The 25892-nt window shown below is 48.8% G+C and overlaps 1 protein-coding gene across 5 annotated transcripts in view; it reads right to left on the bottom strand.

Annotated features, from left to right (window-relative positions):
- Window positions 1–25332, bottom strand: part of LOC137429403 (tyrosine-protein kinase fyna-like) — a 135351-nt gene extending 110019 nt beyond the window's left edge. For 3 of the 5 annotated variants that reach the window (XM_078779995.1, XM_078779996.1, XM_078779998.1), the window contains exons 1-3: window positions 24898–25332; window positions 8539–8634; window positions 8221–8454 (exon numbers count right to left, since the gene is read on the bottom strand). In XM_078779995.1, coding sequence (XP_078636121.1) covers window positions 8221–8454; window positions 8539–8634; window positions 24898–25230 — 663 coding nt within the window. In that variant the 5' untranslated portion in view covers window positions 25231–25332. The remainder of the gene's footprint in view (window positions 1–8220; window positions 8455–8538; window positions 8635–24897) is intronic. The other 2 variants (XM_078779997.1, XM_078779999.1) reach the window with 2 other exon arrangements.
- Window positions 25333–25892: the final 560 nt, after the last annotated feature.

Genomic DNA, 25892 nt, shown 5'->3' with positions numbered 1-25892 from the left:
CAGTAGGTTAGGTAGTTGGTAGTAGGTTGGTGTAGTAGGTACCGTACCGAGTTCAAAATGACACCATTTGCATTCTGGATGAGATTTAAGTTTATAAAATTTTCTTCTTGATTAATTCGGTGAATTCCGTCTCAACTTCGGATATTTCCGGCTGTGAAAAACGATACCCTACAGCCGCGAGATTTCTAAAAAATAATTCTTCGTCAATTTTAGAATATTTGACGCCGTTTTCAGCCTCCGAAACGCGGTAATAAGCTTTTTTGAAATATCTTTTCAAATGCTCGAATCTCATTGGTTCTGGTGTTTGGTGACGATTTTCGTTGAAGATAACCAGGGCCCGGGGAACGAGGTTGGTCTTAAAGTATTTTAATTACAAATTAGAGGTGCATAAGAATGTGAATCAAACAAAGACGGGTGAAACAAACTCCTAGTGAACTTTTTCGCAATTTTTTATGCATACTTCCGCATCCACAAGATGGCGGCCTCCATTGAGTGATTTGGTGCGTCCATGCTTGGAAATCTCAAAGGATCCAGCAAGATCTGGTTTTTCAACATAATACGTACGCGTTCATTCACAACACCGGCTTCACCGGCTATAATTAGACTACGGTTCGATCCCGAACTTCAGTATTCAGTCGCTGCACTTTTACTAAGTAATAATATAAATAACGAAGTCCTGGGAACATTCTCTACTCTCCTTCCCCTCTCTTCTTCCCCTCTCTCATTCCCCTCTCTCATCCCCCTTTCTCCTTCCTCTGTCTCATTCTCCTCTCTCCTTCCCCTCTCTCCTTCCCCGTGCCCACATAACAGTCGAAACATTCAAAACGGCTGTTGGAATACATTGAGCTGATTTTCTCAACTTTAGCTGAAACTGTGACTTGAACTATCCCAGCGACTGTGATGGTGAATTATAGTCAAGATAAAGCCTTGAGGGAGTCTCAATGAACTTTATGTTACAGGCCTTCTCATCTAAAATGCATTTTGTTCTATAAATGGTAACTTTCATTGAATTTCCTTCCTTTTTTTTGTAATTGAGTCTAAAACCATGTTAGCGACTGTGAAAAATGAAATATCGAATTAGAGTCGAGATAAAACCGTGAGAGAGAGTAAGACTGCGGGCCTAACAAAAGAGGCCTCAAAGCTATGTGAGGAAACAAAATGGTGGTGATTTGTTTTTGAAGCCCCTCCCAGACCGGGTGTAGTCACATCCCTCGGACAGACAGATCACAGACAGACAGACAAACAGACAGACAGAATCACCTATGGAGAATATTATGTAGATTACATAAATTTCAGGAATATGTGCTACATTACATGTTACACAGGTGTACCAAATATCACAACCATGCAAAACTACAACTATCGGGGATGCCTATTCATGGTGGTGGTACCTCCTAGCGCAAGTTGGGGGTCAGATCTCCCCCATGCTTTGCTGCTGCCCGGATTCGTCAGGGCATTGAGATCACGATCAGAGTACCAATCACTCCCAATGGTCTGGCCCTTTCCCTCTTCTCCCTCTCTCTCTCCCTCTCTCCCTCCCTCTCTCCCTCTCTCCCTCTCTCCCTCTCTCCCTCTCTCCCTCTCTCCCTCTCTCTATCTTTCTCTCTCTAACTCTGTCATGGCCCCGACACTTCCGAAAATAAGTGAAGGCGGGGGAACAACATCCCAGATGTAGGGCATCTCTGGGTCGCTCCTGGGAGATCAATCGGCTGTCTCGATGCTGCAGGCGTGTTCAAGAGAACTCTCCGGGGATATACAACAACAACAACAACAACCATATAAAACTTGTAAGATTCACACAACTTGTAAGATCTTTCCCCAAATTTTTTTTTTTTATCTTACAGAACTTGTAAGATTTTTGTTTGGCACTCAGTCGATCACATGCTGCAAATGTCCACCTCTGCGCTGAATATGGATTTTGCTGTTGAATACGTGCTGCAATTCGGCAAGTGGGATGGACCTAACTTTCTCCGTGATTGCTTGTTTCAGCTCAAAGATGCTTCTAGGGTTAACCTTGCATTGTGCATTGTTTTGAGATATCCCCAAATAAAAAATAAATAAAAAACTAGTGGGCTCAGATCAGGGGAATATGGAGATCACTCGATGCTGAAGCGTTAGCCAATCACTCTCTCACTGAAGTGGCTTGTCACCCACTCATGGCACTCATTTGCATGGTGTGAGCGGTTGCCCCATCCTGCTGAAACGATTGTTCTTCTCGAATCATAAATATTGTTGCGGTTTTGAGAACCCTCTACTTTGTAAATATTTGTAATAATCCCTTATAAATAATCCCCTGTAAATATTCCCATTTTTCTAATGTTAAACGAGAGCACCCTAGTTAGTCCACAGCAACACGTAGGACACCATAGGACCTTCTATAGTTATTTCCTTAGTCTATGTTTCAGGTAAGGCTGTGTTCCCAATAGTTTGAATCTGCATTACATTAAATAAATAAGAGTAGGTCCCGTTCCATTGTGCCTCCACCCTCCGAATTTCACCTCGTTGGGCTGAATCCATCCCGCGCCCATTTTGACAACTCGCAGTTTGTTACGCTTGGGATGCTCGCAGTTTGGGATGCTCGCAGTTTGTTATGCTTTGGCTGCCAGCAGCGTTTGCTGCTCTTGGTTTGCTGGTTTGCTGGAACTAGCCCAGCCACGAGGTAAGGCCCAAAAAGGGGGTGGAGCGGCGGCGAGGCTGAGATTGTATCGGCAGCAGGGGGGACGGTAAGGGCCACCAGCCAATCAGGGCTGAGGCGACATCACCTGATGGGGTGTGGGTAGAGGTTCCAGAGGGTTCGCTGGGCGTGGCAATAAAACCCTTTGCGCGAGGCCCCCACCTGAGTTATGAGGAAGGACGCGTGGAGAGAATGTGTAGAGAAGAGAGAGGAGAGTGGGGGTGCTCGCATTGCTGTAATAGGCTGAGGCCCTCTAGACCGCAATTGAAGGAGAGACGAGAGCAGAGAGAGGGAGAGACGGTGAGAGTCGGTCTGCTACGCGACAATATTAACCGCACTGCCTGCCGGGTTTCGCCGCGAACCAAAGCGTGGACCGGAGTGGCGCGTGAACCTGGAGCCGGACCTCGACGCCTGAGCCATCTGCCCGGACCTTCCTTCCCCTGCCATCTGCCCGGACCTTCCTTCCCTGCCATCTGCCTGGACCTTCTCCTCCTTCCTGTTATTCCCCTTTCATGTAAGTCTGTCTGTATTGTCCTGGGCGTGATAATTAAGAGTGTATAAGGATTTCCCTGTGTCTTTTCATTTCCTCTTTTGTATATTCTTGCTCTTTCGTTTCCTATTTAATCATTGGTTGTATAATAAATATCTGTTCTTCCTTCACCCTTCTGATTTCTTCTCATCTGATCACTTTTGTGTTTTCCCTATTGATATACATGGCACGATTTGGCCAACCGCTCTGAATCGGGTTAGTCCTTCGCTAACGGCTCGAACCTCGGATTGCTAAACCGCTCGGCAATTTCCATCTTGTCCGTGGTTCGAGCGGGACATATCTCCTTGCTCTGCGGAGGGATTGGCAAAGGTATTTGGGACTTCCATTGACCATCACGCTGGCCAATCTCGACCGCGGAGGAGCATGATAGTTCCAGGATCGGAGATGGCCTGCTTAACAAGACAAGGGGATTAACCCCCCTTGGTAACGGGAGTGCCGTACTCCGAATCTGCAACAATATTATGGAGAATCTTCCTGAGACTTCACACTGTCAGTACAAGTTCTTGACTGTAGCGGCAAATCGACTATTTTTGGCTTGTTTCCAACCGACTGTTGGACCCTCTCAATGAACTCAGGAGTTCACAGCAAAGGGCATCCAGAATTAGTTTGTCTCTCCGTTGACTTTGAGTTTAGGTTGTGGACAGTTCCTTGCTCTCGAAATTTATTTGTCAATTTGAATATTCTCTCTATGCATGGGGCATTTTCTGTTGAACTTTAAGTTTGGACAAAGAATTGCGTTTCGATGTAGGATTCCACAGAAAAAGCCTTTTCTTAATTTGTCCAGGGGCATTGTTTCCTACATGACCGCAGCTATCATTATCTGGAATAAGAGAGAGAGAAAAACATGAAAAGTAAACGAATGGTGAATAAAATGGAAGGTTTGGGTTTTTGAGCACACCCGGAAGATTAATTATATTTAAAAAGCCTGGTGTTGGCTTAACGGTTAAGGTGGCTGGCTTGAGATCTTAGGGTCCTGAGATCCAGCCCCTGTTATTTCCGTTGAATTAACACCAGGATGTCATCTTTCTGAGGTTGAAGATGGTCTGTCATCTTTCTGAGGTTGGCAAAATGAGTACCAGCTGTGAGCTGACTTGTAATAGAGTGTGGCACAGCAGCCCTTCCAGAAAATGATGCAACCAACAGCCACAGGCTGCACACAAACTACAAATCATATTTAAAGGAATTTGTCTCTGTAGCAAGTTGGTGACCAATACCTATGACCACCTGTGTCTCACTTTAATGCATGTGCTGATAAAATCAAGACAATGAAAATAGGATAACAAAGAGGGTGGATAGTAAGGGCATTTTATGAGATATTTCACAAATCTGTTAACTAAATTGTTACCAAAAAATTTCTTCACCAATATGTTTGTAAAGGTGTGTAATAACATGTGTTAAAATGTTGAAGTTCAACTCCAGTGGGAAACCCAGAAAAAAAGCTGTTGAATTCGGGTACCGAAAAATTATTTTCGAGAAATTTTTTTTTTTTTAATCGGCCCTTAAGTAACTTATGAGGGGTCAAATAAGGGTTTTTCATGATTCTGAGTTGATTGTTAACATTTATATTTTCACTTTTACATTTACACACAAAGTAGCTTTTATTTCACATACATATATAATACTCAAGAGTTATTTCTCATTCACAATGTCAGAAGTTTCAACAGTCATTGTCTATGTCTTCTTCAGACTCAACAACATCATGACTGCAGTTTCTGCATGTAATGCCATTACAGACTCCACAGGCCGAGATGCACGTGACCCCATTCTTCTTGCAGCTGCATCGCCGGTTGCTGCAATCTCCATGACAATTACAGCTCGTGAACTGCAATAGCTCCTCAGGAGCCGTGGGGTCCAGTGTTGGAACTGGCTCATACCCATGCACACCTATTGTCCATCCATAGTCACTGGGGTTCAGAGACATGCTCTGTAGAAGGATCCAGTCCCGGGTCTGCAGGTAGGCACGGAGTGAATGTTGTGCAGCTGCACCCTCTGTTGGAGGTAGAGTCTCTGGTTTGATCACTCCTGCCGCTGCCTTCCTTGAGAACATGTTGTACCGAATTTCACCCAATGTAGTATCTCGTCCATGGTAAATGTACTTGAAAATCGCAGTACCAGCCTGAATCACTGTTTCCTTGGTGGCTTCTGTGTCAAGGAAGATCAAAGAAAAAACCACCCAACCTTGGAATGACGGGTAGATTTGCCTGCTTTATTATATTCACAGCCTTCAGCCAAATCGGAAGATCAAAGGTCACTATAGCGACCCCAGCGCGCCGTATGCACTCTTTCAGAGTGGTGAAGATGGTGTTGAGGTCATTAGGGTCTCCTTCAATAACTGGGAGGAACTCGATCTGTGTGCTCTGCTTTGCATCATTAGCATGGATTCTCTTCATCCAGCCATTCCAGTTGGAGTGTGGGAACTCAGGATCGTTGGCTTTGATCACCCACCCCGCTGCCCAGAGTGTGTCACCTGGAGTGAGGAGTGGCTGATCATGAGCCAGGGAGGAGGAAAGCTCAGCGAGGGGGAGAAACATGATCGCGTTCGTTCCTATCTGTTTCCTGTTCGTAAATGGAATAATCTTTACTTCAGTTCCTCTCAGGATCTTAGCTTTGTCGAGTGCCTTCAACTTCACCCGGGGGAAAGCTGCTGTTGTCTGTGGATCTGGCAAAGGTGGTGCCGGAGAGGTGACTTCGATCCAACCCATTGAGTGAAAGGGAGTGTTTCCGTGAATAGAGACAATGTTTAAATCTATATTGTCTCCAACAAACTGAGTGACTGCATTGTTTGTTTCCCCAACCTCCATAAAGACCACCTGATCATTACTTGACAATTCACTTTCACTGGCTGGCACTTTGGCTGTCATCACTGATTGATCCTCAAGCGCAGCATCAACCGCAACCTCATCATTGATCTGTTCATCGGTTTCCTCCACAATGGTGTCAAGAGTGCCAGAAGTATCTGGAACATCATCTCCACTCCTACTATTAAGGAAGCAGTATTTGTAGTTTTGTGTCTCCGTGTAAGACTCAGTGTATCCCAGCCGGTGGAACTTGTTGAGCATCCATTTTGACCCAAATCTATGATCAAGTTGTATGGCAAGCCCCATTTGGTGTGGCAATACTCCAGACCGAGGTCGACAGGCCTTAATAAAATTCTGCCCCCAAACGGCAACTCTTTCGTCTGTCTTGACAATCGGTCTCAAGAACATCTGAAGGCTTGCAGGAACAAGTGTCAGCTGACTATCGATGTCAGTCATACTGTGTGTGGTGGGGTATGACTTTGGACCTAAATCAATCAAGGCAATATCATTGGATATGAACTTGAGTGCCGTCTTTATGATCTGAGTCTTCTCATCTCCATGGTCAAGATTAGCATGATGCCCTCGCAGAATATTGTCGGTGCCATCTTTGAGACAGAGTACATCTGCCCTTCTTTCCTGTGTTGTGAAATACAAGGTGTCGTCGTATTTCTCTAGAAGTTTTATCTTTAGCCAATGCTTTGAATAAGAAAGGCTCTTCTCTGGTGACTGATCAAACTCCTGCAGCTTTTCATGGACTTGGTCCATGTTCATTACCCCATGCTCTAATTCTGAGTCTAACCATTCGCAGAATTCAATAAAAACTGCCTCTCGCTCCTCATCAATACTCCTCTGTCCTCTCTTCCTTTTTCCTTCCTCATCAGTCTTGGACAAACTGTCACCTCTCGCAAACATAAGTTTGCATCGCAAATGGTACAGTGTTTCTTCTGCTACCAAGTCGTTAATCCCTTCCAGGCGTCCAGTGACTTCAGTGCCCCAGTCATCCCCGCGACTCCGTGCTGTCTTCAGCAAGCTTGCCTTCAGTGTATCTGCAGTCAAATTATCTGGCACTCTGTATTTCTTTCTAGCTTGTGCTGGATTCTTTTTGTAGAGCTGGGCTGGTTGGTTGCAAAGAATGCATACATCCTTATACAGGAGGTCAACTGACTGTGATCTTCTAGAACTGCAGCCAGTTGATGAACTGAACTCACAAGTAGTGCGTCTTCTCTTCAACTTTGATGACTCTTTCTCTGCCTTTGATGCTTGAGCTGACTTCTTGGTGGTTGCAACAAAGTTGTTGTACAGATCATTTTTACACTTCTGGTGGTACCTCAGTTTTCCTTCCTTTTGAGCCTCCTTCATACGTTCCACAACAGTAACATTTTCGACAGTTTCTGCTTGTTTCAATAAAGTTGAGTATCCCTTTGGAGTTGCCTGTATGAGCCTTTCAGCTGGTGTATCCGAGCGTGCACAGATGAAGCAATTGAGCACAGGTGGAGTAACGTCTTCATCCATATTGCTAGACTCCATGTCCTGCAAAGTAGAAAATGAGATATATTTAGAAATTATTTTTCCACAAAGGAGTGTCTGTGGTGAAATATAAATGTTAACAATCAACTCAGAATCATGAAAAACCCTTATTTGACCCCTCATAAGTTACTTAAGGGCCGATTTAAAATCAATAAAAATTCTCGAAAATAATTTTTCGGTACCCGAATTCAACAGCTTTTTTTCTGGGTTTCCCACGGGAGTTGACCTTCAACATTTTAACACATGTTATTACACACCTTTACAAACATATTGGTGAAGAAATTTTTTGGTAACAATTTAGTTAACAGATTTTCATATGTTTCCCTTACTATGGAACAGCAAATAAGTATGAAGTTTCTTTGTCACAAACAATTTTAAGCCTGGTCATCAAAACAAGGGAAGATTGGTGTCAGTTGTGTTGACATTCAAGACATTTTATGTATCGAGATAAACTATTTCCAGGTCAAGATTGTAACAACTGGTAATGAGTTACATTGATTTATTGTTCATATTCAAGCCCCTTCAATAACTCCTCTTTAATTGAAGTGTTTCCCTTCTCTGTGAACTTCATCAATCCGATTGATGATGCTCCATAAATTTGAGAACTTGTTAACAAAACTTTGGGACAAGAACATGACACGTGCTTTAACAACAAACAAGATCAACCTTACCTTCAAAAACACAATTGGAAATGTGCACTCCAAGACTGCGTTGGTCTTTGACTTGATGTTTGTCATCATCTCCTGATCCTGTATACTTATATCAATTTCAATGTTCACCTTTGTTGAGAAATTCTGTTCTTCCTTTTTCACTTGCTCTATTAACTCCCGCTCCACCTTCTCAAATTCCAGCTTGGCTTCATCAATGGCATGTTCTATATTGTCTTTGATCATTTGTGCCCTTTCCTGCAAAAAGACAAAATGAAATTGTGAAGTGGACTGAATTTTCCCTCCTGAAGATGATCAATTCATTGCCCGAAGAAGGCTCACCTTGACTTTGTCGGTCACTACTATGAGGTTGTTCACTTCAGCTTCTGATGTGGCAATTGCGTTTTCCAAATAATCTAGATCTGCTTGAAGCACTTCCTAGAATGATTCACAAAAATCAACGATTAAAAGGACCCTGTATCATAACATACTGTTACATTTGTGGGGGTAGGGGATGGAATACCATCGTGGAGATAGAACTGTGTAGAATAGCATGGACTGCGTGCGAGTAGGAAGCCAATTCGATGTATTTAAGTAGAAAAACTGTGAACTTAAGATAGTTTACATGTCTTCACACAGGGGGTGTAGCTTGTGTTAACTAGGTAGGTTTAGGATTAGTTCTCCCAGTATGTGATTGCCTTCTGTATTTTTTTACCGACGTAAGGCCGACCATAAAAAAACCCTCGTTATGCCAACAACAACAACAACAATAACCGACATGCATGCCGACAGAACCCGAGCAGAGCTGATCGACAAGTAAGCCTGCCCGCATGAACAAGATAAGCAAAAGGCCCCACCCAGTAGAGGTGGAGAATCAGTGGGCGGTTAAGAGGGCCGTGAGGCCCCGACCCCAAAGTGCATGATTGGACAGGTGACGTCAGAGCAAGAAGGTTCGAAAAGGAGAAGGAAGAATCACTCAGGGTCTCTCTTGTTTTGGCTTTGGTCTCGGGTGCACTCGTGAAGAGAGCTTTTCGGAGCTTTGGAACATTTGAATAGTTGAAGGAGGGGGTGTTGTAGACTGGGGTGCTTTCGGGGAGAGAAGAGAGCCATGTCTCACTTGGTGGTGGAAGCAAGGAAGGGCCGGCCGGTTGGCTGCTTGCTCATGCCTGAGCGTTTTCGGTGCCATTTGTTGGAGCATTTCCGGCGCGGGTGGCTGCACGGACTTCCAACGACCACCAGGCTCCTAGAGGCCATTGGAGAGGCAAAGCTGAGTGCCAGCCGGCTTAAAACATTTATATTTATTTAATGTTTTCCCTTGTGTGTTTTCGTGTCTGAGTGGGGACATCTCACCGTAGGATATTTTTTTTTTTTTTTTTTTGTATACAGAGTCGAGGCTCGTGAAAGAGCTAACATTTATCAAACAAACAAATCAAACAAACAAGCAAACAAAGTATATAAAAAGGAGAACAGTCGACAAGATGGGGAGAGAAGGGGAGGAAGCACACAAACACAACATTTGAGAGCAGGGACATCGGGAGATGTTTTTGGAGGGAGAGGGCCTGGGGGGAGGCAGGATAGGTATAAAACGCAAGGACACCAAGGACTTCCAGGAAAGAAGTCAAAAGTCACCTCAAAAAAGTGGATTTGGGGTGAAATTAGCGGGGGTAGAAAAGATAAAGGTTTTGGATTGGGGAAGATAAGAAATGGTGGTGAACAGCCGTTTTAAAGACCTGGAGGGAGGAGTGGGATTGAAGAGAGTGAGGGAGTTTGTTCCAGAGGTGGGAGAAAAGAGGAATGAAGGAGTGAAGGTGAGCAGAGAGTCTTGATTTTGGCAGTTTAACCATAAGAGGGTTGCAGGCAGATCTTGTGCGACCTGCAGGAATATTTGGGGGACAGAGCCCAGAGAGAGCTGGGGGAGCAAGGCCGGAGAGGAGTCGGTAGAAGACGGAGAGACCACCAACCTGCCTGCGGTGATTAAGTGAAAGGCCCTCGGAGATAGCGTCATCGCGGGAGATTCCAATGATTCTGAACGCTTTGGTTTCAACAGCGTGAAGACGAGCTAGGTGTGAGGCAGGAGCACCAGCCCAGAGGGGAGAGCAGTACTCCATTGAGCTGCGGATGAAAGCCTTGTATGTGGTGAGGAGCACAGGTGTGCCAAGGAAGGACTTCGGACGACAGAGGATGCACAGTCAACGACTGGCTTTGGAGGCCAGCTTGGAAATGTGGTTTTCCCAGGAAAGATCATGGCAGATATTGAGACCCAAAAGCTTGAGTGACAGAACTTCTTGGAGAGGATTATTCAGAAAGTAGATGGGAGGGTTGTCCAGTCGGTCTTTTCGGAGAGACATCGTAAGAGTGTGAGATTTGTCAGGATTGAAAGACATGTTCCACTTGTTTGCCCAGTCTGTGATTTTGTCCAGGTCTGCAGAGAGTGAGGAGGCTACAGACTGCCGATCTGAGGGATGAGGAATGGAGCGGCAGAGAGTGGAGTCATCAGCAAAGAGATAGAGAGGATTTTCAAGAGAGTCAGAGAGATCATTGATGAAGACCAGAAAAAGCACAGGGCCCAGAACACTGCCTTGGGGAACTCCAGCCTGAACAGGAAGAGGTGATGAGAGAAACCCATTCAGGGCCACACGTTGACGATGACTAGAGAGGAAGTCCGCCAGCCATGTGTGGAGATTTCCATGGATACCAAAGGAGGAGGGTTTGGTGAGCAGAGCGGGGTGCCAGACCGTATCGAAGGCATGTGATATGTCGAGGGAGACAGCTCTAATTTCCTGTTTGGCATTGAGGACCTCCATCCATTGTTGAGACAGCAGAAGCAGCATGTCCAGAGTAGAGTAACCTGGTCTGAAACCAAATTGATGATCAGAGATCAAGCCATTAGAGAAGAGGAAAGATTTCGTATCCGAAGCAATGATGGATTCCATGACTTTGCTGATAATTGGGAGAAGGCTGATTGGTCTGTAGTTACTAGGATCTGTTTTTGCACCTTTTTTGTGCAAAGCGGTGATGTTGGCTGATTTCCAAGCAGATGGCAGTTGACCTTGAGCAAAAGAGAGGGTGAAGAGAACAGAGAGAGGGAGTGAAAGAGCGGAAGAACATGATTTTAGGACTCGTGGGCTGATGCCGTCAGGTCCAGTTGCAGAATCAGAGTCGAGGGTTGACAGAAACTTTTCCACCTTGTCAGGAGGAAAGGACACGGAGTCCAGGAGCAGCTGGGTACGACTGTGTATGGTGGGTACAGAGAGGGATGGGTTTGGGACACAAGATTTTGAGGCAAACACAGAGTTGAGGCATTCAGCTTTTTCACGTGTGGAGTCAGCTGTGTAGCCGTTTGAGGTAGGGAGGGGATGGAGGGGGAACAAACACCAGAAACAGATTTGACCAGATGCCACCAGGATTTGGAAGAGGGAGACAGATAAGAGAGTTCGGTCTTGAGAACGGAGAGATATTGTTTCCTGGCTCTCCTGAGGGTGGACACACACTTGTTTCGGGCTTTGTGAAAGGAAATGAGATTTCCTTCCGTTGGATTTGCTTTCCAGGAGATGAAGGCAAGTTGTTTCTGGGCAACAGCCTCACCACAGGATTCCGTGTACCATGGATGGGAGGAAGGGTATGACAACTGAAGACGAGATGGGATAAATCTGTGCATGAGAGAGAGCAATTTACTTTGGAAGAATTCCCAGGATGAGTTGATGTCAGATGTGGTAGAGATGGGAGACCAGTCCAGAGGATTGATGGCTGCTTGAAGACCGTGCCAGTTGGCCTGAGTGAAATGCCAGACTCGTCGACGCTGAGCAGGCTCCCTGAGAATGGTCAGAGAGATGTCCACTTTAACAAGGACATGATCAGATGTTCCGATTGGAGCAGAAGAAGAGCAGCAGACATTTTCGGGGAAGTTAGTCATAACCAAGTCCAGAAGAGAAGATTCTCTGTTGACTGAGATCCGGGTCGGGAAATTGACAGATTGTGTCAGTCCCAGTGAGTCGCAGAAGTCCTTTGCTGAGGAGCCATGGCTGGTGAGAGAGGTACCCACACCCAGCCAACTGGCATGGTGACAATTGAAATCACCACATATGAGGAAGAGAGAGTTGGGATGAGTAGATAGAATTTGGTCCATATTATCAGACAGCGAGATGTAGATGGAGTCATCACTGTTTGGTGGACGGTACAACACACATATGAACAAGAGGTGGGAGCGAAGGGGAAGTCGTAGCCAGAGGTATTCCTGGGGGTGAGGTGGAGAGAGTGCAGTGCAGGGCGAGTGAGGAAATGTTTTTGATAAAGATAGCAACCCCACCTCCAGGACGAGGCTCAGGTCTATCATACCGGAGGAGGGAGTAACCCAGGAGAGATACTAAGGAATCAGAGACATCATGAAGGAGGAAAGTTTCTGTTAAGCAGATCACGTCTGGTTTGACAGAAGCAACCTGTATGGAGAGATCAGTTAAGTTTGAACGAAGGCCCCAGATGTTTGAGGTCCATACCGTTAATGAAGAGGAAGGGGGAGCATCGGATACAGAACAGGGGGGAGGAGGGGTAGGGTAAGATGTGGAAGAGGTGGAATAGGTAGGGAGAGCTGTTGAAGGTGTGTCAGAGATTTCAGAATAGCTCGGAGAAAGGGAAGGATGGGGCAGACAAAAGGTTTGATGGTGATTGGGTGAGGCACAATGAGGTGTTATTTGAGGAGGGGGAAGAGCGAGGCAGAAGGTTGGGGGAGATGGAGGTGAGAGTTGGAAGGGGGAAGAAGCGGGGAGGACGCTTTGAGGAGGGGGAGTGAGAGGGGGGAAATTGAGAAGAAATGAGGGTGGGGAGATTTGAAGGGGAGGGGCGAGGGGGGAGTTTGGGAGGGAAGGGACAAGGGGAAGGATTTGAAAGGGTTGGGATATGGGGGAGATTTGGAGGGGAGGGGTGAGGGAGGAGTCTAGGAGGGGAGGGGCGAGGGGGAGTCTTGGAGGGGAGGGGTGAGGGGGTAGTTTAGGAGGGAGGGGGTAAGGGGGGAGATTTGAAAGGGATGGGTGATGGGGAGGATTAGGAGGGGAGGGGAAAGGGGGAAGATTTGAAAGGGATGGGTGATGGGGAAGATTTGGAGGGGAGGGGTGATGGGGAAGATTTGGAGGGGAGGGGTTATGGGGAAGATTTGGAGGGGAGGGGTGAGATTGGATTTTCGAAAGTGTACGATTAATGGGAAACGAACATTTATTGCAAAATGAGTTTCTTGTGAGCTTCGAGTCAAAAATACGTTTGAGGACACTGGATGGAGGATGGAGTGCAGGAGAGTTTAGGGAATGTAGAAAAAAGGCACTATAGGAGATGGAATTTTTTTTTGGGATGAATAGATTTGGTGAGCAAGTCGAAAGCAGCCTTTTAAAGAAGAAGAAGAAAAAGGTGTTATAATATATGACGGAATACAGAACTTGAGGGGAAAGTGTAAACATTGAAGGTTAATAACAGTGAAAACTATCTGGGGAAATGGGGGAGAAACACGTGGTCGAAGAACGAACGAACGAATAAGAATGAATAAACGAATGAGAATAAGAACAGAGAAGGAAATGTTTTTTTTTTGTTTGTTTTGAGTTGAGATTTACACAAGGAAGTAGGCTATGAGGTGAAAAGACTGGGAAAACAGAGAACGAAGGTTATTGGATCACAAATGACGGACCGCTGAGAGAAAAACAAAGCCTCAAGGTTGTACACTGTACAAGGCCTCAAGACACGACACGAATTAACACGATTTTCAATACAGGTATGAAAGATTTGCACTGAAAATCTTCCTCGGGACACAATATACGTACACACACCATAAAATAAATACAGTTATAACGAAAATACAAATGGGAACAATTACTTAACTTCGATGTCAAATCGCTCGCGACGCGGCAAAGGCCTTGCTCACGACGCGGCAAACAGACGATTAATTTATGAAAGATAAACACCGAGAAACTTCCAAGGTGCACACTATAACTTCACACACAGAAAGATAAATACAGTTTCGACAAAATACTATTGTGAACAGACTTAACTTTGAAAACCGTGGAGACCGTGTGGAGCTTCGAAAATCCCTGCCGCCGTCTCCAAGATCTCGCGAGATCTCTCGCAAGATCTATTTTACCTCAACCTTTATTTTGCCATGCTTGACTTTTATTAAATTTATTATTGTGGCATTTTACATTTGTCGTGTTTCTGTGTTTGTGGGTTCAAGTATAAGCTCCGTGAGCTCCGTGCAGGTAAGCACTTTGGTTCCTTTACCCTCACACGATGGACAAACCGCCAGTTTCGGCTACGCTCCTCAAAATTTAAAACCGTTACGGCCATTCGTCATCCTGCGGTGTTAACTGTTCAGGCTGACAGGACAATACCTTGATTATTCGAAGAGACATTTCCAGTGTGGAACTTGTAGCCAAATCCTCTGAGAATACTGGATTTTAAACTGAGGAAAAATTGCCTTCTTTCCGATTTGTCCTTTCTTTCTGGAAGGCAAATCTGACCGAAGGCAATCTCATTGTGATAAAAAAAAGTCCACAAAAGTGTGTGTCCATTCTCAAGAGTGCCAGAAAACAACATCTGTCCAACCTGAAGAATGACTTTCGAAATTGTCTTCCTCTTCTAAAACCTGGTGGCGTCTTGTTAAGTCAGTCTCAAGAGTATGCACTTGTCTCTCTTCAAATGGCACCACAGCCGACTCCGCTTGTGAAAAGGCTGAATGCCTCAATTCTATCCTTGCTTCCAAATCTTGTGTCCCCATCCCCTCACTCTCAGTAGCCAACCCTCCCTGTCACACCCACGTGCTTGTGATCTCTGTCTTTTGCTCTTGAAAAGGTGGAGAAGTTCCTTTCAACCCTCGACTCTGACTCTGCAACTGGGCCAGGCGGCATTGGCTCACGTTTCATAAACACCTGCTCTGCTGCTCTTGCACATCCTCTCACAGCCCTTTCACCCTATCACTTGCCCGAGGTCATCTTCCATCTGCTTGGAAATCAGACATCACTGCATCACAATAAAAGGTGCAACAACTGATCCCCTTAACAACAGACCTATCAGCTAACGTCCAATCATGAGCAAGGTAATGGAATCCATCATCGCAGTTAATATGAAATCCTTTCTTTTCTCCAACAACCTCATCTCATGTCACCAATTTGGATTCAGACCAGGTCACTCCGCCTTGCACATGCTGTTTCCACTCTTCCAACAATGGATGGAAGCCACATGAGGCATGAGATCAGGGCCGTCTCTCTGGACATATCTCGTGCTTTTGATACAGTCTAGCATCCTACCTTACTCTCTAAACTGTCTGCCGATGGCATCCAAGGTTAGCTCCACAATGGCTTACTGCACTGACTTCCTATACTCTCGTAGGCAATGTGTGAGACTCAACGGAATCCTTTCATCTCCTCTCCCTGTCACGGCTGGAGTGCTCCAAGGTCATGGTCTAGGCAGTGTTTCCCCCCTCTCTCGGCTGTTCCTTTTGCATGCGTACCTTCTGTTCCTTTTGCATGCACCTCTTCTGTTCCTTTTGCGTGCCTCTCCACTGTTCCTTTTGCATGCATCTCTTGTCCCTTTTGCGTGCATCTCTTCTATTCCTTTTGCGTGCATCTCCTCTTTTCCTTTTGCGTGTATGTTTTCTGTTCCTTTTCGTGCATCTCTTCTGTTCCTTTTTCGTGCATCTCTTCTTTTCCTATTGCATGCATAGCTTTCTTTTCCTTTTGCGTGCATCTCTTCTGTTCCTTTTGTGTGCATCCCTTCTGTATCTTTTGCAGGGATCTCTTCTGTCCCTTTTGCATACATCACTCCTGTTCCTTTTGTGTATATCTCCTCTGTTCCTTTTGTGTGCATCTATACTTTACCTTTTGCATGCAATTTGCTGTTCCTTTTGCATGCATCTCTTCTGTTTCTTTTGCATGCATCACTTATATTCCCTTTGTGTGCATCTATACTTTTCCTTTTGCATGCATCTCTTCTGTTCCTTTTGCGTGCATCTCTTCTGTTCCTTTTGCGTGCATCTCTTCTGTTCCTATTGTGTGCATCTATTCTGTTCCTTTTGCATGCATCTCTTCTGTTTCTTTTGCATGCATCACTTATATTCCTTTTGTATGCATCTATACTTTTCCTTTTGCATGCATCTCTTCTGTTCCTTTTGCCTGCATCTCTTCTGTTCCTTTTGCATGCATCTCTTCTGTTCCTATTGTGTGCATCTCTTCTGTTCCTTTTGAGTGCATCTCTTCTGTTCCTATTGTGTGCATCTCTTCTCTTCCTTCTGCATGCATCTCCATTGTTCCTTTTGCATGCATCTCTTCTCTTCCTTCTGCATGCATCTCCATTGTTCCTTTTGCATGCATCTCTTCTCTTCCTTCTGCATGCATCTCTTCTGTTCCTTTTGCGTGCATCTTTTCTGTTCCTTTTGCATGCATCTCTTCTCTTCCTTCTGCATGCATCTCCATTATTCCTTTTGCATGCATCTCTTCTCTTCCTTCTGCATGCATCTCCATTGTTCCTTTTGCATGCATCTCTTCTCTTCCTTCTGCATGCATCTCCATTGTTCCTTTTGCATGCATCTCTTCTCTTCCTTCTGCATGCATCTCTTCTGTTCCTTTTGCGTGCATCTTTTCTGTTCCTTTTGCATGCATCTCTTCTCTTCCTTCTGCATGCATCTCCATTATTCCTTTTGCATGCATCTCTTCTCTTCCTTCTGCATGCATCTCCATTGTTCCTTTTGCATGCATCTCTTCTCTTCCTTCTGCATGCATCTCCATTGTTCCTTTTGCATGCATCTCTTCTCTTCCTTCTGCATGCATCTCTTCTGTTCCTTTTGCGTGCATCTTTTCTGTTCCTTTTGCATGCATCTCTTCTCTTCCTTCTGCATGCATCTCCATTGTTCCTTTTGCATGCATCTCTGCTGTTCATTTGCTTCCTGTTTTGCGTCCTTGTTCTCATTCCAGTTTTTGTCTGTTACATCCTGGTCCGTTCAGTGTACTGTGGCGGACACAAAAGCCCACTGGTGTGGTGACATCATTCCGCGCACCAAGTGGGCAGTGGCCACGCCCGAGGGGTAGGCGTGGCCTCATGATATACACCGGGCGCGCAGCCCGGAGCGCGCCAGTGTTACAGTGAGCTCCTGAAATAAAGACGCTTATAAGTTACCGCTTGTCCGCTTCCTCCTTGCTCGCAAGCAGCGCGCGTAACGCCGCGCTTTACTGGTGACCCCCTTGACGTTGGATCTGCCGGAGCGATCCTTCCACACGCGACGCCATTGCCATGGCCAACTTCATCAAACTTCCCGAATTTTGGGAGGCTCAGGCCGAAGTCTGGTTCGTCCAGGCCGAAGCCCAATTTCAGCTTCGGCGCCTCACCGGCGATGACACGCGCTATTGCCACGTCATCGCCTCCCTCGGGCCCGGCACGGCCGCTCGAGTTGTGTCCGTCCTTCGCCACCCACCGGACGGCCACAAGTACGAGGCACTCAAGCGGCTACTCCTAGCCATGTTCGGCCTCACGGACGACGCACGGGCCGACCGCCTCCTGGATCTCCCCGAGCTCGGTGACACGCGCCCGTCGGTCCGAATGGACCATATGCTGTCACTGTTGGGCGACGAAGCCCCCGGTTCTCCATTCCGGGTGCTTTTCCGTCACCAACTTCCAGCGCAGGTTCGCCTTGCGTTGGCCGGGACCGGGCTAACGGAACCCCGAGCATTGGCAGCCGAGGCGGACAAGCACTTCGCCGCTTCGGACACGCGGGCGAGAGTCGGCGTGGCCGTCACGGCCCTCGTGGCTGATGCTGCTGATGCTGCTGCTGATGCTGCTGATCCACAGCATCAGCTTATACAGCATACGCAGCATGCTGATACGCACCTCGTGACCGCCGCCACGCCCCGCCCACCGCCGCGGCGAAAACCGCCACCGCGGGGAAACCCGCCAACTCCACCGGCCTGGCTGAGCCAGCCGCGCTCCTCCAGCTCCACCACCTGGTGCTGGTTCCACGCCAAGTTCGGCCATGAAGCTCGGCAGTGTCATCCGCCATGCTCCTTCAACAGGTCGGGAAACGCCCGGGCCGGCGCTCAATAGTGGCGATGAGCGCCGGCCGTTCGAGCAGCCTGCTGTTCATAACGGACACCTTCTCCGGGCGCCGTTACCTGTGCGACACGGGAGCGCAGGTGAGTGTCATTCCCGCCGGCATGTCAGACAAGCACGCCGCGGGTGGGGGCCCCGCGCTGCTTGCCGCGAACGGGACGCCCATCCGTACGTACGGAAAACGCTGCCTCTCTCTGCGGTTCAGAGGGCAGGTTTTCCGATGGACGTTCGTCACCGCCGACGTGCCCATGGCACTGCTTGGCGCGGACTTCCTGTGCGCAAATGGGCTCCGGGTCGACGTCAAGCGCAGACGTCTTGTCCAGGCCGAGACGTTCAGCTCGCCCGCTTATGCGTTGCCCAGCTCAACGAGCGGCTTGCCAAGCGGCTTGCCGAATGGTTCAGTTCCGGCCACGTTGGTCTGTACGCTTCTGGCAGCGGACGCATTCACCCGCCTCCTCACCGGCTTCCCGGCCCTCACGCGGCCCACCTTCTCGGCGGGGGCCGTCAAGCACGGGGTGGCCCATCACATCCCCACCTTCGGGCCACCAGTCTACGCCCGGGCACGCCGCCTCGAGCCGACGAAGCTGGTGGTGGCAAAAGCGGCGTTCGCTACCCTGGAGCGACTCGGCATCGTTCGGCGCTCAGAGAGCGCTTGGGCGTCGCTGCTGCACATCGTGCCGAAGCCCGGTGGGGAATGGCGACCGTGCGGGGACTACCGCCGTCTCAATGACGCCACGACTCCCGACCGCTACCCCGTCCCCCACATTCAGGACTTTTCCGCCCGTTTGGCGGGCATGTCCTTCTTCTCGAAGGTGGACCTCATTCGCGGCTACCATCAGGTCCCCGTCAGGCCGGAGGATGTCCCGAAGACGGCGGTCATCACGCCATTCGGACTCTTCGAGTTCCTGCGCATGCCCTTCGGTCTGAAGAATGCGGCTCAGGCGTTCCAGCGACTGATGGACAGCGTCCTGCGTGACTTGGATTTTGTCTACGTCTACCTGGACGATATCCTCGTCGCCAGCGCGTCCTGCGAAGAGCACCTACGCCACCTCCGCACGCTCTTCGAACGCCTGGGCCAGCATGGCCTGATTGTGAACCCCGCAAAGTGCCGGTTCGGCGCCACCATAATCGATTTTCTGGGGCACCGTGTCACCAGGCACGGAGCCGTCCCCCTGCCGGCCAAGGTGGAGGCGGTGAAGGGGTTTCCGCGCCCCCGCACGATCAGAGGGCTGCAGGAGTTCCTGGGCATGGTGAACTTTTACCATCGGTTCCTGCCCCGTATCGCCCAGCTCCTGCGCCCCCTGCACGAAGCTCTCCGAGGTAAGCCGGGCAAAGGCGACGTTACCTGGACCGAGCAGATGGACACGGCGTTCACGGGCGCGAAGCTCGCCTTGGCTAACGCCACCATGCTCGCGCACCCGGCGCCCGATGCACCGATCGCCCTCACCACCGATGCCTCGGACTACGCGGTGGGCGCGGTGCACGAGCAATGGGTGCGTGGAGCTTGGCAACTGCTGGCGTTCTTTAGCCGGCAGCTTCGCCCGCCCGAACGCCGTTACAGTACCTTCGACCGCGAGTTGCTCGGGCTTCACTTGGCGGTCAGGCACTTCCGCCATCTGCTCGAGGGCCGTGCGTTCACTGCCTTCGTCGACCACAAGCCGCTGATCTTCGCGATGGGCAAGGTCACCGAGCCGTGGTCGGCCCGGCAGCAGCGTCACCTCTCGGCCGTGTCCGAGTACACGACGGACATCCAGCATGTCGCGGGGAAGGACAACCCGGTGGCGGATTGCCTTTCTCGGGCCGTCGCCCACGCAGTCCACCTCGGCATCGACTATGCCCGGATGGCAGCGGACCAGGCCGCTGACCCCGACGTCCAGGCCTTGCGGACCGCCGTCACGGGCCTCCGCGTCACCGAGGTGGCGTTCGACGGCGCGGGCGTGGCCCTCTTGTGCGACGTCTCCCTCGGGCGTCCTCGCCCCATCGTGCCCGCAGGCTGGCAGCGCCAGGTGTTTGACGCCATCCACGGCCTGTCCCACCCGGGCGCGAGGGCCTCCCAAAGGCTGATCGCCGACAAGTTCGTCTGGCATGGCCTCCGGAAGGCCGTCCGCGGCTGGGCCAGGACGTGCCTCGCGTGCCAGCGCGCCAAGGTGCACCGGCACACCCAGGCCCCGTTGGCCCCGTTCACGGTGCCGGAACGCCGGTTTGACCACGTCCACGTGGACCTGGTGGGACCTCTGCCCCCCTCGCGGGGTTTCACCTATGTCCTCACCATGGTGGACCGCACCACCCGGTGGCCGGAGGCCGTGCCATTGGCGTCGACAACGGCGGCCGATGTCGCGCAGGCTTTCATCGCCACCTGGGTCGCCCGGTTCGGCGCCCCCTCAGACATCTCGTCCGACCGCGGCCCCCAGTTCACCTCGGAGCTCTGGGGGGAGGTCGCGCAGGGGCTCGGGGTCCGGCTGCACCGAACCACGGCCTACCACCCCCAGGCTAACGGCCTGTGTGAGCGATTTCACCGCTCATTGAAGGCCGCGCTCCGGGCCACCCTCCGCGACGGCGGCTGGGTCGACAGGCTCCCCTGGGTCCTGCTGGGCCTCCGGACGGCGCCCAAGGAGGACCTGCGCGCATCCACGGCGGAGTTGGTCTTCGGGCAACCGCTGCGGGTGCCGGACGAGTTCCTCCCCGACTCCACGGCACCATGGTCCGCGGCACAGCAGCGCGCCGCTCTGCAAGAGACCGCCCAGAGGTTCGCCCCGGTGCCAACGGCATGCCACGGGCACCCACCGACGCACGTCGCCCCGGAGCTTCGCACGGCGGTGTACGTCTTTGTCCGCCACGATGCCCACCGGACACCACTGCGGCCCCCGTACGACGGGCCTTTCCGCGTGCTGGAGACCGGGGCGAAGCACTTCACCCTGGACATTGGCGGTACTGCTGACCGCGTTTCGGTAGACCGCCTCAAGCCGGCCAACCTCGACGTGGACCATCCACCGCCAGTGGCCCGACCCCCACGTCGGGGCCGCCCCCCTGCGGGCGGACCCCCGGCACCGCCCAGCCCCGCCGCCACCCGATCCTGCACCCATCCCAGGGGCAGCCAGGGGCATCCCACCTGGCATCCCTGCACCCCGGACGCCGCCGATCGCCAGGGGGCGCTTCGGCCGGGTCATTCGTCTGCCCCGCAAACTGGCCCTCCAGGTGCGCGGGAATTCTGGGGGGGCACGTGTGGCGGACACAAAAGCCCACTGGCGTGGTGACATCATTCCGCGCACCAAGTGGGCAGTGGCCACGCCCGAGGGGTAGGCGTGGCCTCATGATATACACCGGGCGCGCAGCCCGGAGCGCGCCAGTGTTACAGTGAGCTCCTGAAATAAAGACGCTTATAAGTTACCGCTTGTCCGCTTCCTCCTTGCTCGCAAGCAGCGCGCGTAACGCCGCGCTTTAGTACTATCTTTTCCACGAGCCTCGACTCTTTTTACAAAAAGAGCATTAGAAGATGGGTGCAGCGCCTACATGTTTGACAACTTTACTGATTTGTAACTTCTCTGGTTTACTGTTTTAATAATTGGTTGTCAGAGCATGCTGGCAGCACTGCCTTATGGAGCCAGCGAATATTGCATCCCCAGTTCTCCCAAAGGCATTTAAGAGCCAACTACATAGTGAGGACTGGTGCCACCAGTAGATCATATCAGTGAGACAGATTACCATTTCCCATAAAGTATTTAGTGAGCTACCTTGGTTTTTCTTCATTAATCTAAGACTTGTGGTGGAGCTTGTGCATAAATCATATGCAGGATAATGATGGCAAACAACAGTGCACTTTTTATGTACATTTCAAGAACAAATCAACACAGTACTATATATGGGATTTGAACTATGATACTGTAAATGGGAAAAATGATAGGTAAACAAGTCAACTTCAAAATGATACACCCTGCATTTGAAGAGTTATGCAAATGTTAGAACTTGAAAAACTGGAATATTGCAGGTTGCATGTGAGAGGGCAAAGCTGAAAAGCTGCATTTATCCACAACCTAGTGATGAAAACAAAATGGCATTTCACCTTCATCCGCAAACTTGCATATGCATGCTGCCATGGAAGCTGGTTTGCATAATTCATTGGAACTACAACTCATGTAATTCACATCCACATCAGAGCAGGACTTTTGAATTTGGCCATGGACAAACATCCAATGGCCGATACCCATCTTCAAAAGATCCAGTAATATCTAATGCTGTTGCGTGCTAATGCGAATGCTCACCAACTAAAGCAAACATTCATCAGGTAATGTTAGCTAAAGCACCGAATGAAATACCAAATTCCTCTGTGCTGTGAGGAATCGAACCCAAACCTAATGACAGTTCACAAATGAGTGTGCTACTTCAGCTATACTGGCAACCTCCTCATTGATTTTAGAACTAACGTTTTACCAAACACGACACCATTATGATGGACTGGAAGAAAGCACACAGGAATGCACACTTGCTTTTGAGGTATCTAACCTGGATTTGAATCTAGGCCAAGCTATAAACTGCCATCCTGGTGTTTCGGGCATTAACCGGCCGTTGGAGCAAAATTAAAATGCTTCCCCGGAGACAGACTTTATTTTTGCTCTGATGAAAAGTTAACACCAGAATCATCAGCTTATCCTCGCTTCCCATGGCAGTTAGTATACATCAGTGAACATTCTGGTGATTTCATCCGTTACTCCTGCACCCTCGGTCGAGTATGTTCTGTCTGGGTGGGACTGTAACCCTAACCAAGAAACTGCTTCAGTGGAACTGACGCTCAGTACAGAGCATGGTGTACAAGACAGACAGATATATGATAGTTCCTCACTATAAGGAACACATGAGTCAGAGAGAGAGAGAGAGAGAGAGAGAGAGAGAGAGAGAGAGAGAGAGAGAGAGAGAAAAAAAAGAGAAAGACAGAGACAGAGTGAGAGAGACAGAGAGTGAGAGAGACAGAGAGTGAGAGAGACAAAGAGTGAGAGAGACAGAGAGTGAGAGAGACAGAGAGTGAGAGAGACAGAGAGTGAGAGAGACAGAGAGTGAGAGAGACAGAGAGTGAGAGAGACAGACAGTGAGAGAGACAGAGACAGAGAGAGAGACAGAGAGTGAGAGAGACAGAGACAGAGAGAGACAGAGAGAGACAGAGAGTGAGAGAGAGAGACAGAGTGAGAGAGACAGAGTGAGAGACACAGAGAAAGAGAGAGACAGAGAGTGAGAGAGACAGAGACAGAGAAAGAGAAAGACAGAGACAGAGAGTGAGAGAGACAGAGAGTGAGAGAGACAGAGAGTGAGAGAGACAGAGAGTGAGAGAGACAGAGAGTGAGAGAGACGGAGAGTGAGAGAGACGGAGAGTGAGAGAGACAGAGACAGAGAGAGAGACAGAGAGTGAGAGAGACAGAGACAGAGAGAGACAGAGAGTGAGAGAGACAGAGTGAGAGAGACAGAGACAGAGAAAGAGAGAGACAGAGAGTGAGAGAGACAGAGAGTGAGAGAGACAGAGACAGAGAAAGAGAAAGACAGAGACAGAGAGTGAGAGAGACAGAGAGTGAGAGAGACAGAGAGTGAGAGAGACAGAGAGTGAGAGAGACAGAGAGTGAGAGAGACAGAGAGTGAGAGAGACAGAGGGTGAGAGAGACAGAGAGTGAGAGAGACAGAGAGTGAGAAAGACAGAGACAGAGTGAGAGAGACAGAGAGTGAGAGAGACAGAGAGTGAGAGAGACAGAGAGTGAAAGAGACAGAGAGTGAGAGAGACAGAGACAGATACAGACAGAGACAGACAGAGACCGAGAGAGACAGAGAGTGAGAGAGACAGAGAGTGAGAGAGACAGAGAGTGAGAGAGACAGAGAGTGAGAGAGACAGAGAGTGAAAGAGACAGAGACAGAGAGAGACAGAGAGTGAAAGAGACAGAGAGTGAGAGAGACAGAGACAGATACAGACAGATACAGACAGAGACAGACAGAGACAGACAGAGACAGACAGAGACCGAGAGAGACACAGAGTGAGAGAGACAGAGACAGAGAGAGACAGAGAGTGAAAGAGACAGAGAGTGAGAGAGACAGAGACAGATACAGACAGAGACCGAGAGAGACAGAGATTGAGAGAGACAGAGAGTGAGAGAGACAGAGAGTGAGAGAGACAGAGAGTGAGAGAGACAGAGAGTGAGAGAGACAGAGAATGAGAGAGACAGAGAGTGAGAGAGACAGAGAGTGAGAGAGACAGAGAGTGAGAGAGACAGAGAGTGAGAGAGACAGAGAGTGAGAGAGACAGAGAGTGAGAGAGACAGAGACAGAGAGTGAAAGAGACAGAGAGTGAGAGAGACAGAGACAGATACAGACAGAGACAGACAGAGACCGAGAGAGACAGAGAGTGAGAGAGACAGAGACCGAGAGAGACAGAGAGTGAGAGAGACAGAGAAAGAGAAAGACCAGCATTACCTTCTCAGGGCAGATTTCGTTGAGGAAAATGAAATGACATCCACAAAGAAGCGTCCTCTTCTCATTAGCGAAGCAACCAAACAATCTCAACTCTCTGCTTTATGTTCACAATGATCATCTCAAAATGTTGGATCGACAGAGACGGAAAGGACAGTTTATTTACAAGAGGCAACACGACACTCTTACCTTCTTGGCTCTCATGGCTACATCAAGCCGGAGCACGTCATGTTCCTTGTGCGTTCCCAGGTTCACGCAAAGCACGCACAGTGCCTTCTGCTCCACTTGGCAGAACATTTGGACGACTTCGTCGTGCTCGGGGCAGACATAATCACTGCGCCGACATGTTGGCGGAACGACGACATGCTTGCTTTGATCGGGGCGATGGTGCTGTGTATTGAAGTGCGCTTTGCAGTACGACGCTGAGCAATTTATACACGTATTGGTAGCTGGCTTTCGTAGTGCATCGTCACAGAAATCACAGATTGGCACTTGTTCTTGCTCCTCGACGTTCTCCATCATGTTTAGTTATATCGAACTAAAGATGCAGATGCAATACTTACCTGCTGAGACAATTGCCTTCTCAAACAACGAATTCTTCCTGTGCTGTTGACCGATACCTTATCGTCAGGTAAATGGAACGAGGAAGCACCTTTGTTCCGGCTTGGTGACTTAAATTTCAAGCCTGCAGCTCCAGGTGTCTTGCCAATTGCCTATGATAAACTACATTCTTGAAATACCATCGTTTTGCACATTCACACTTGGTCTGGATAGATGTAAATGAATGGAGTCCTCCTGTAAATTTTACTTGGTGTACAAATTATTCTGAATCATGGAGCATTTCTATTGGTGAACACAAACAAACAGTTTCCTTTTCCTCAAACTACATTATAACTCTAGCAAGAATTGTGATGTCAATGATAAGACAAAGACAAGAGGAGAATTCTACTCTTTGACTAAGAATCTATATGCACTGCCTTCAGAAAGTATTCACACCCCTTAAATTTTTTCACATTTTGTTGTGTTACAGCCTGAATTTAAAATGGTTTGAATTGAGATTTGCAAGTGACTGATCCACATATAATACCCCATCATGTCAAAGTGTATTTTTTTTTTTTAAAGAAATTTTTACAAATTAATGAAAAGTAAAAGCTGAAATGTCTTGAGTCAATCGGTATTCAACC

This window comes from Myxine glutinosa, chromosome 6, assembly GCF_964187855.1.
Source record: "Myxine glutinosa chromosome 6, kmMyxGlut1.1, whole genome shotgun sequence".
NCBI lineage: Eukaryota > Metazoa > Chordata > Myxini > Myxiniformes > Myxinidae > Myxine > Myxine glutinosa.
The sequence above is the reverse complement of the archived record's forward strand: the minus strand, read 5'-3'. Positions and strand labels throughout refer to the sequence as shown.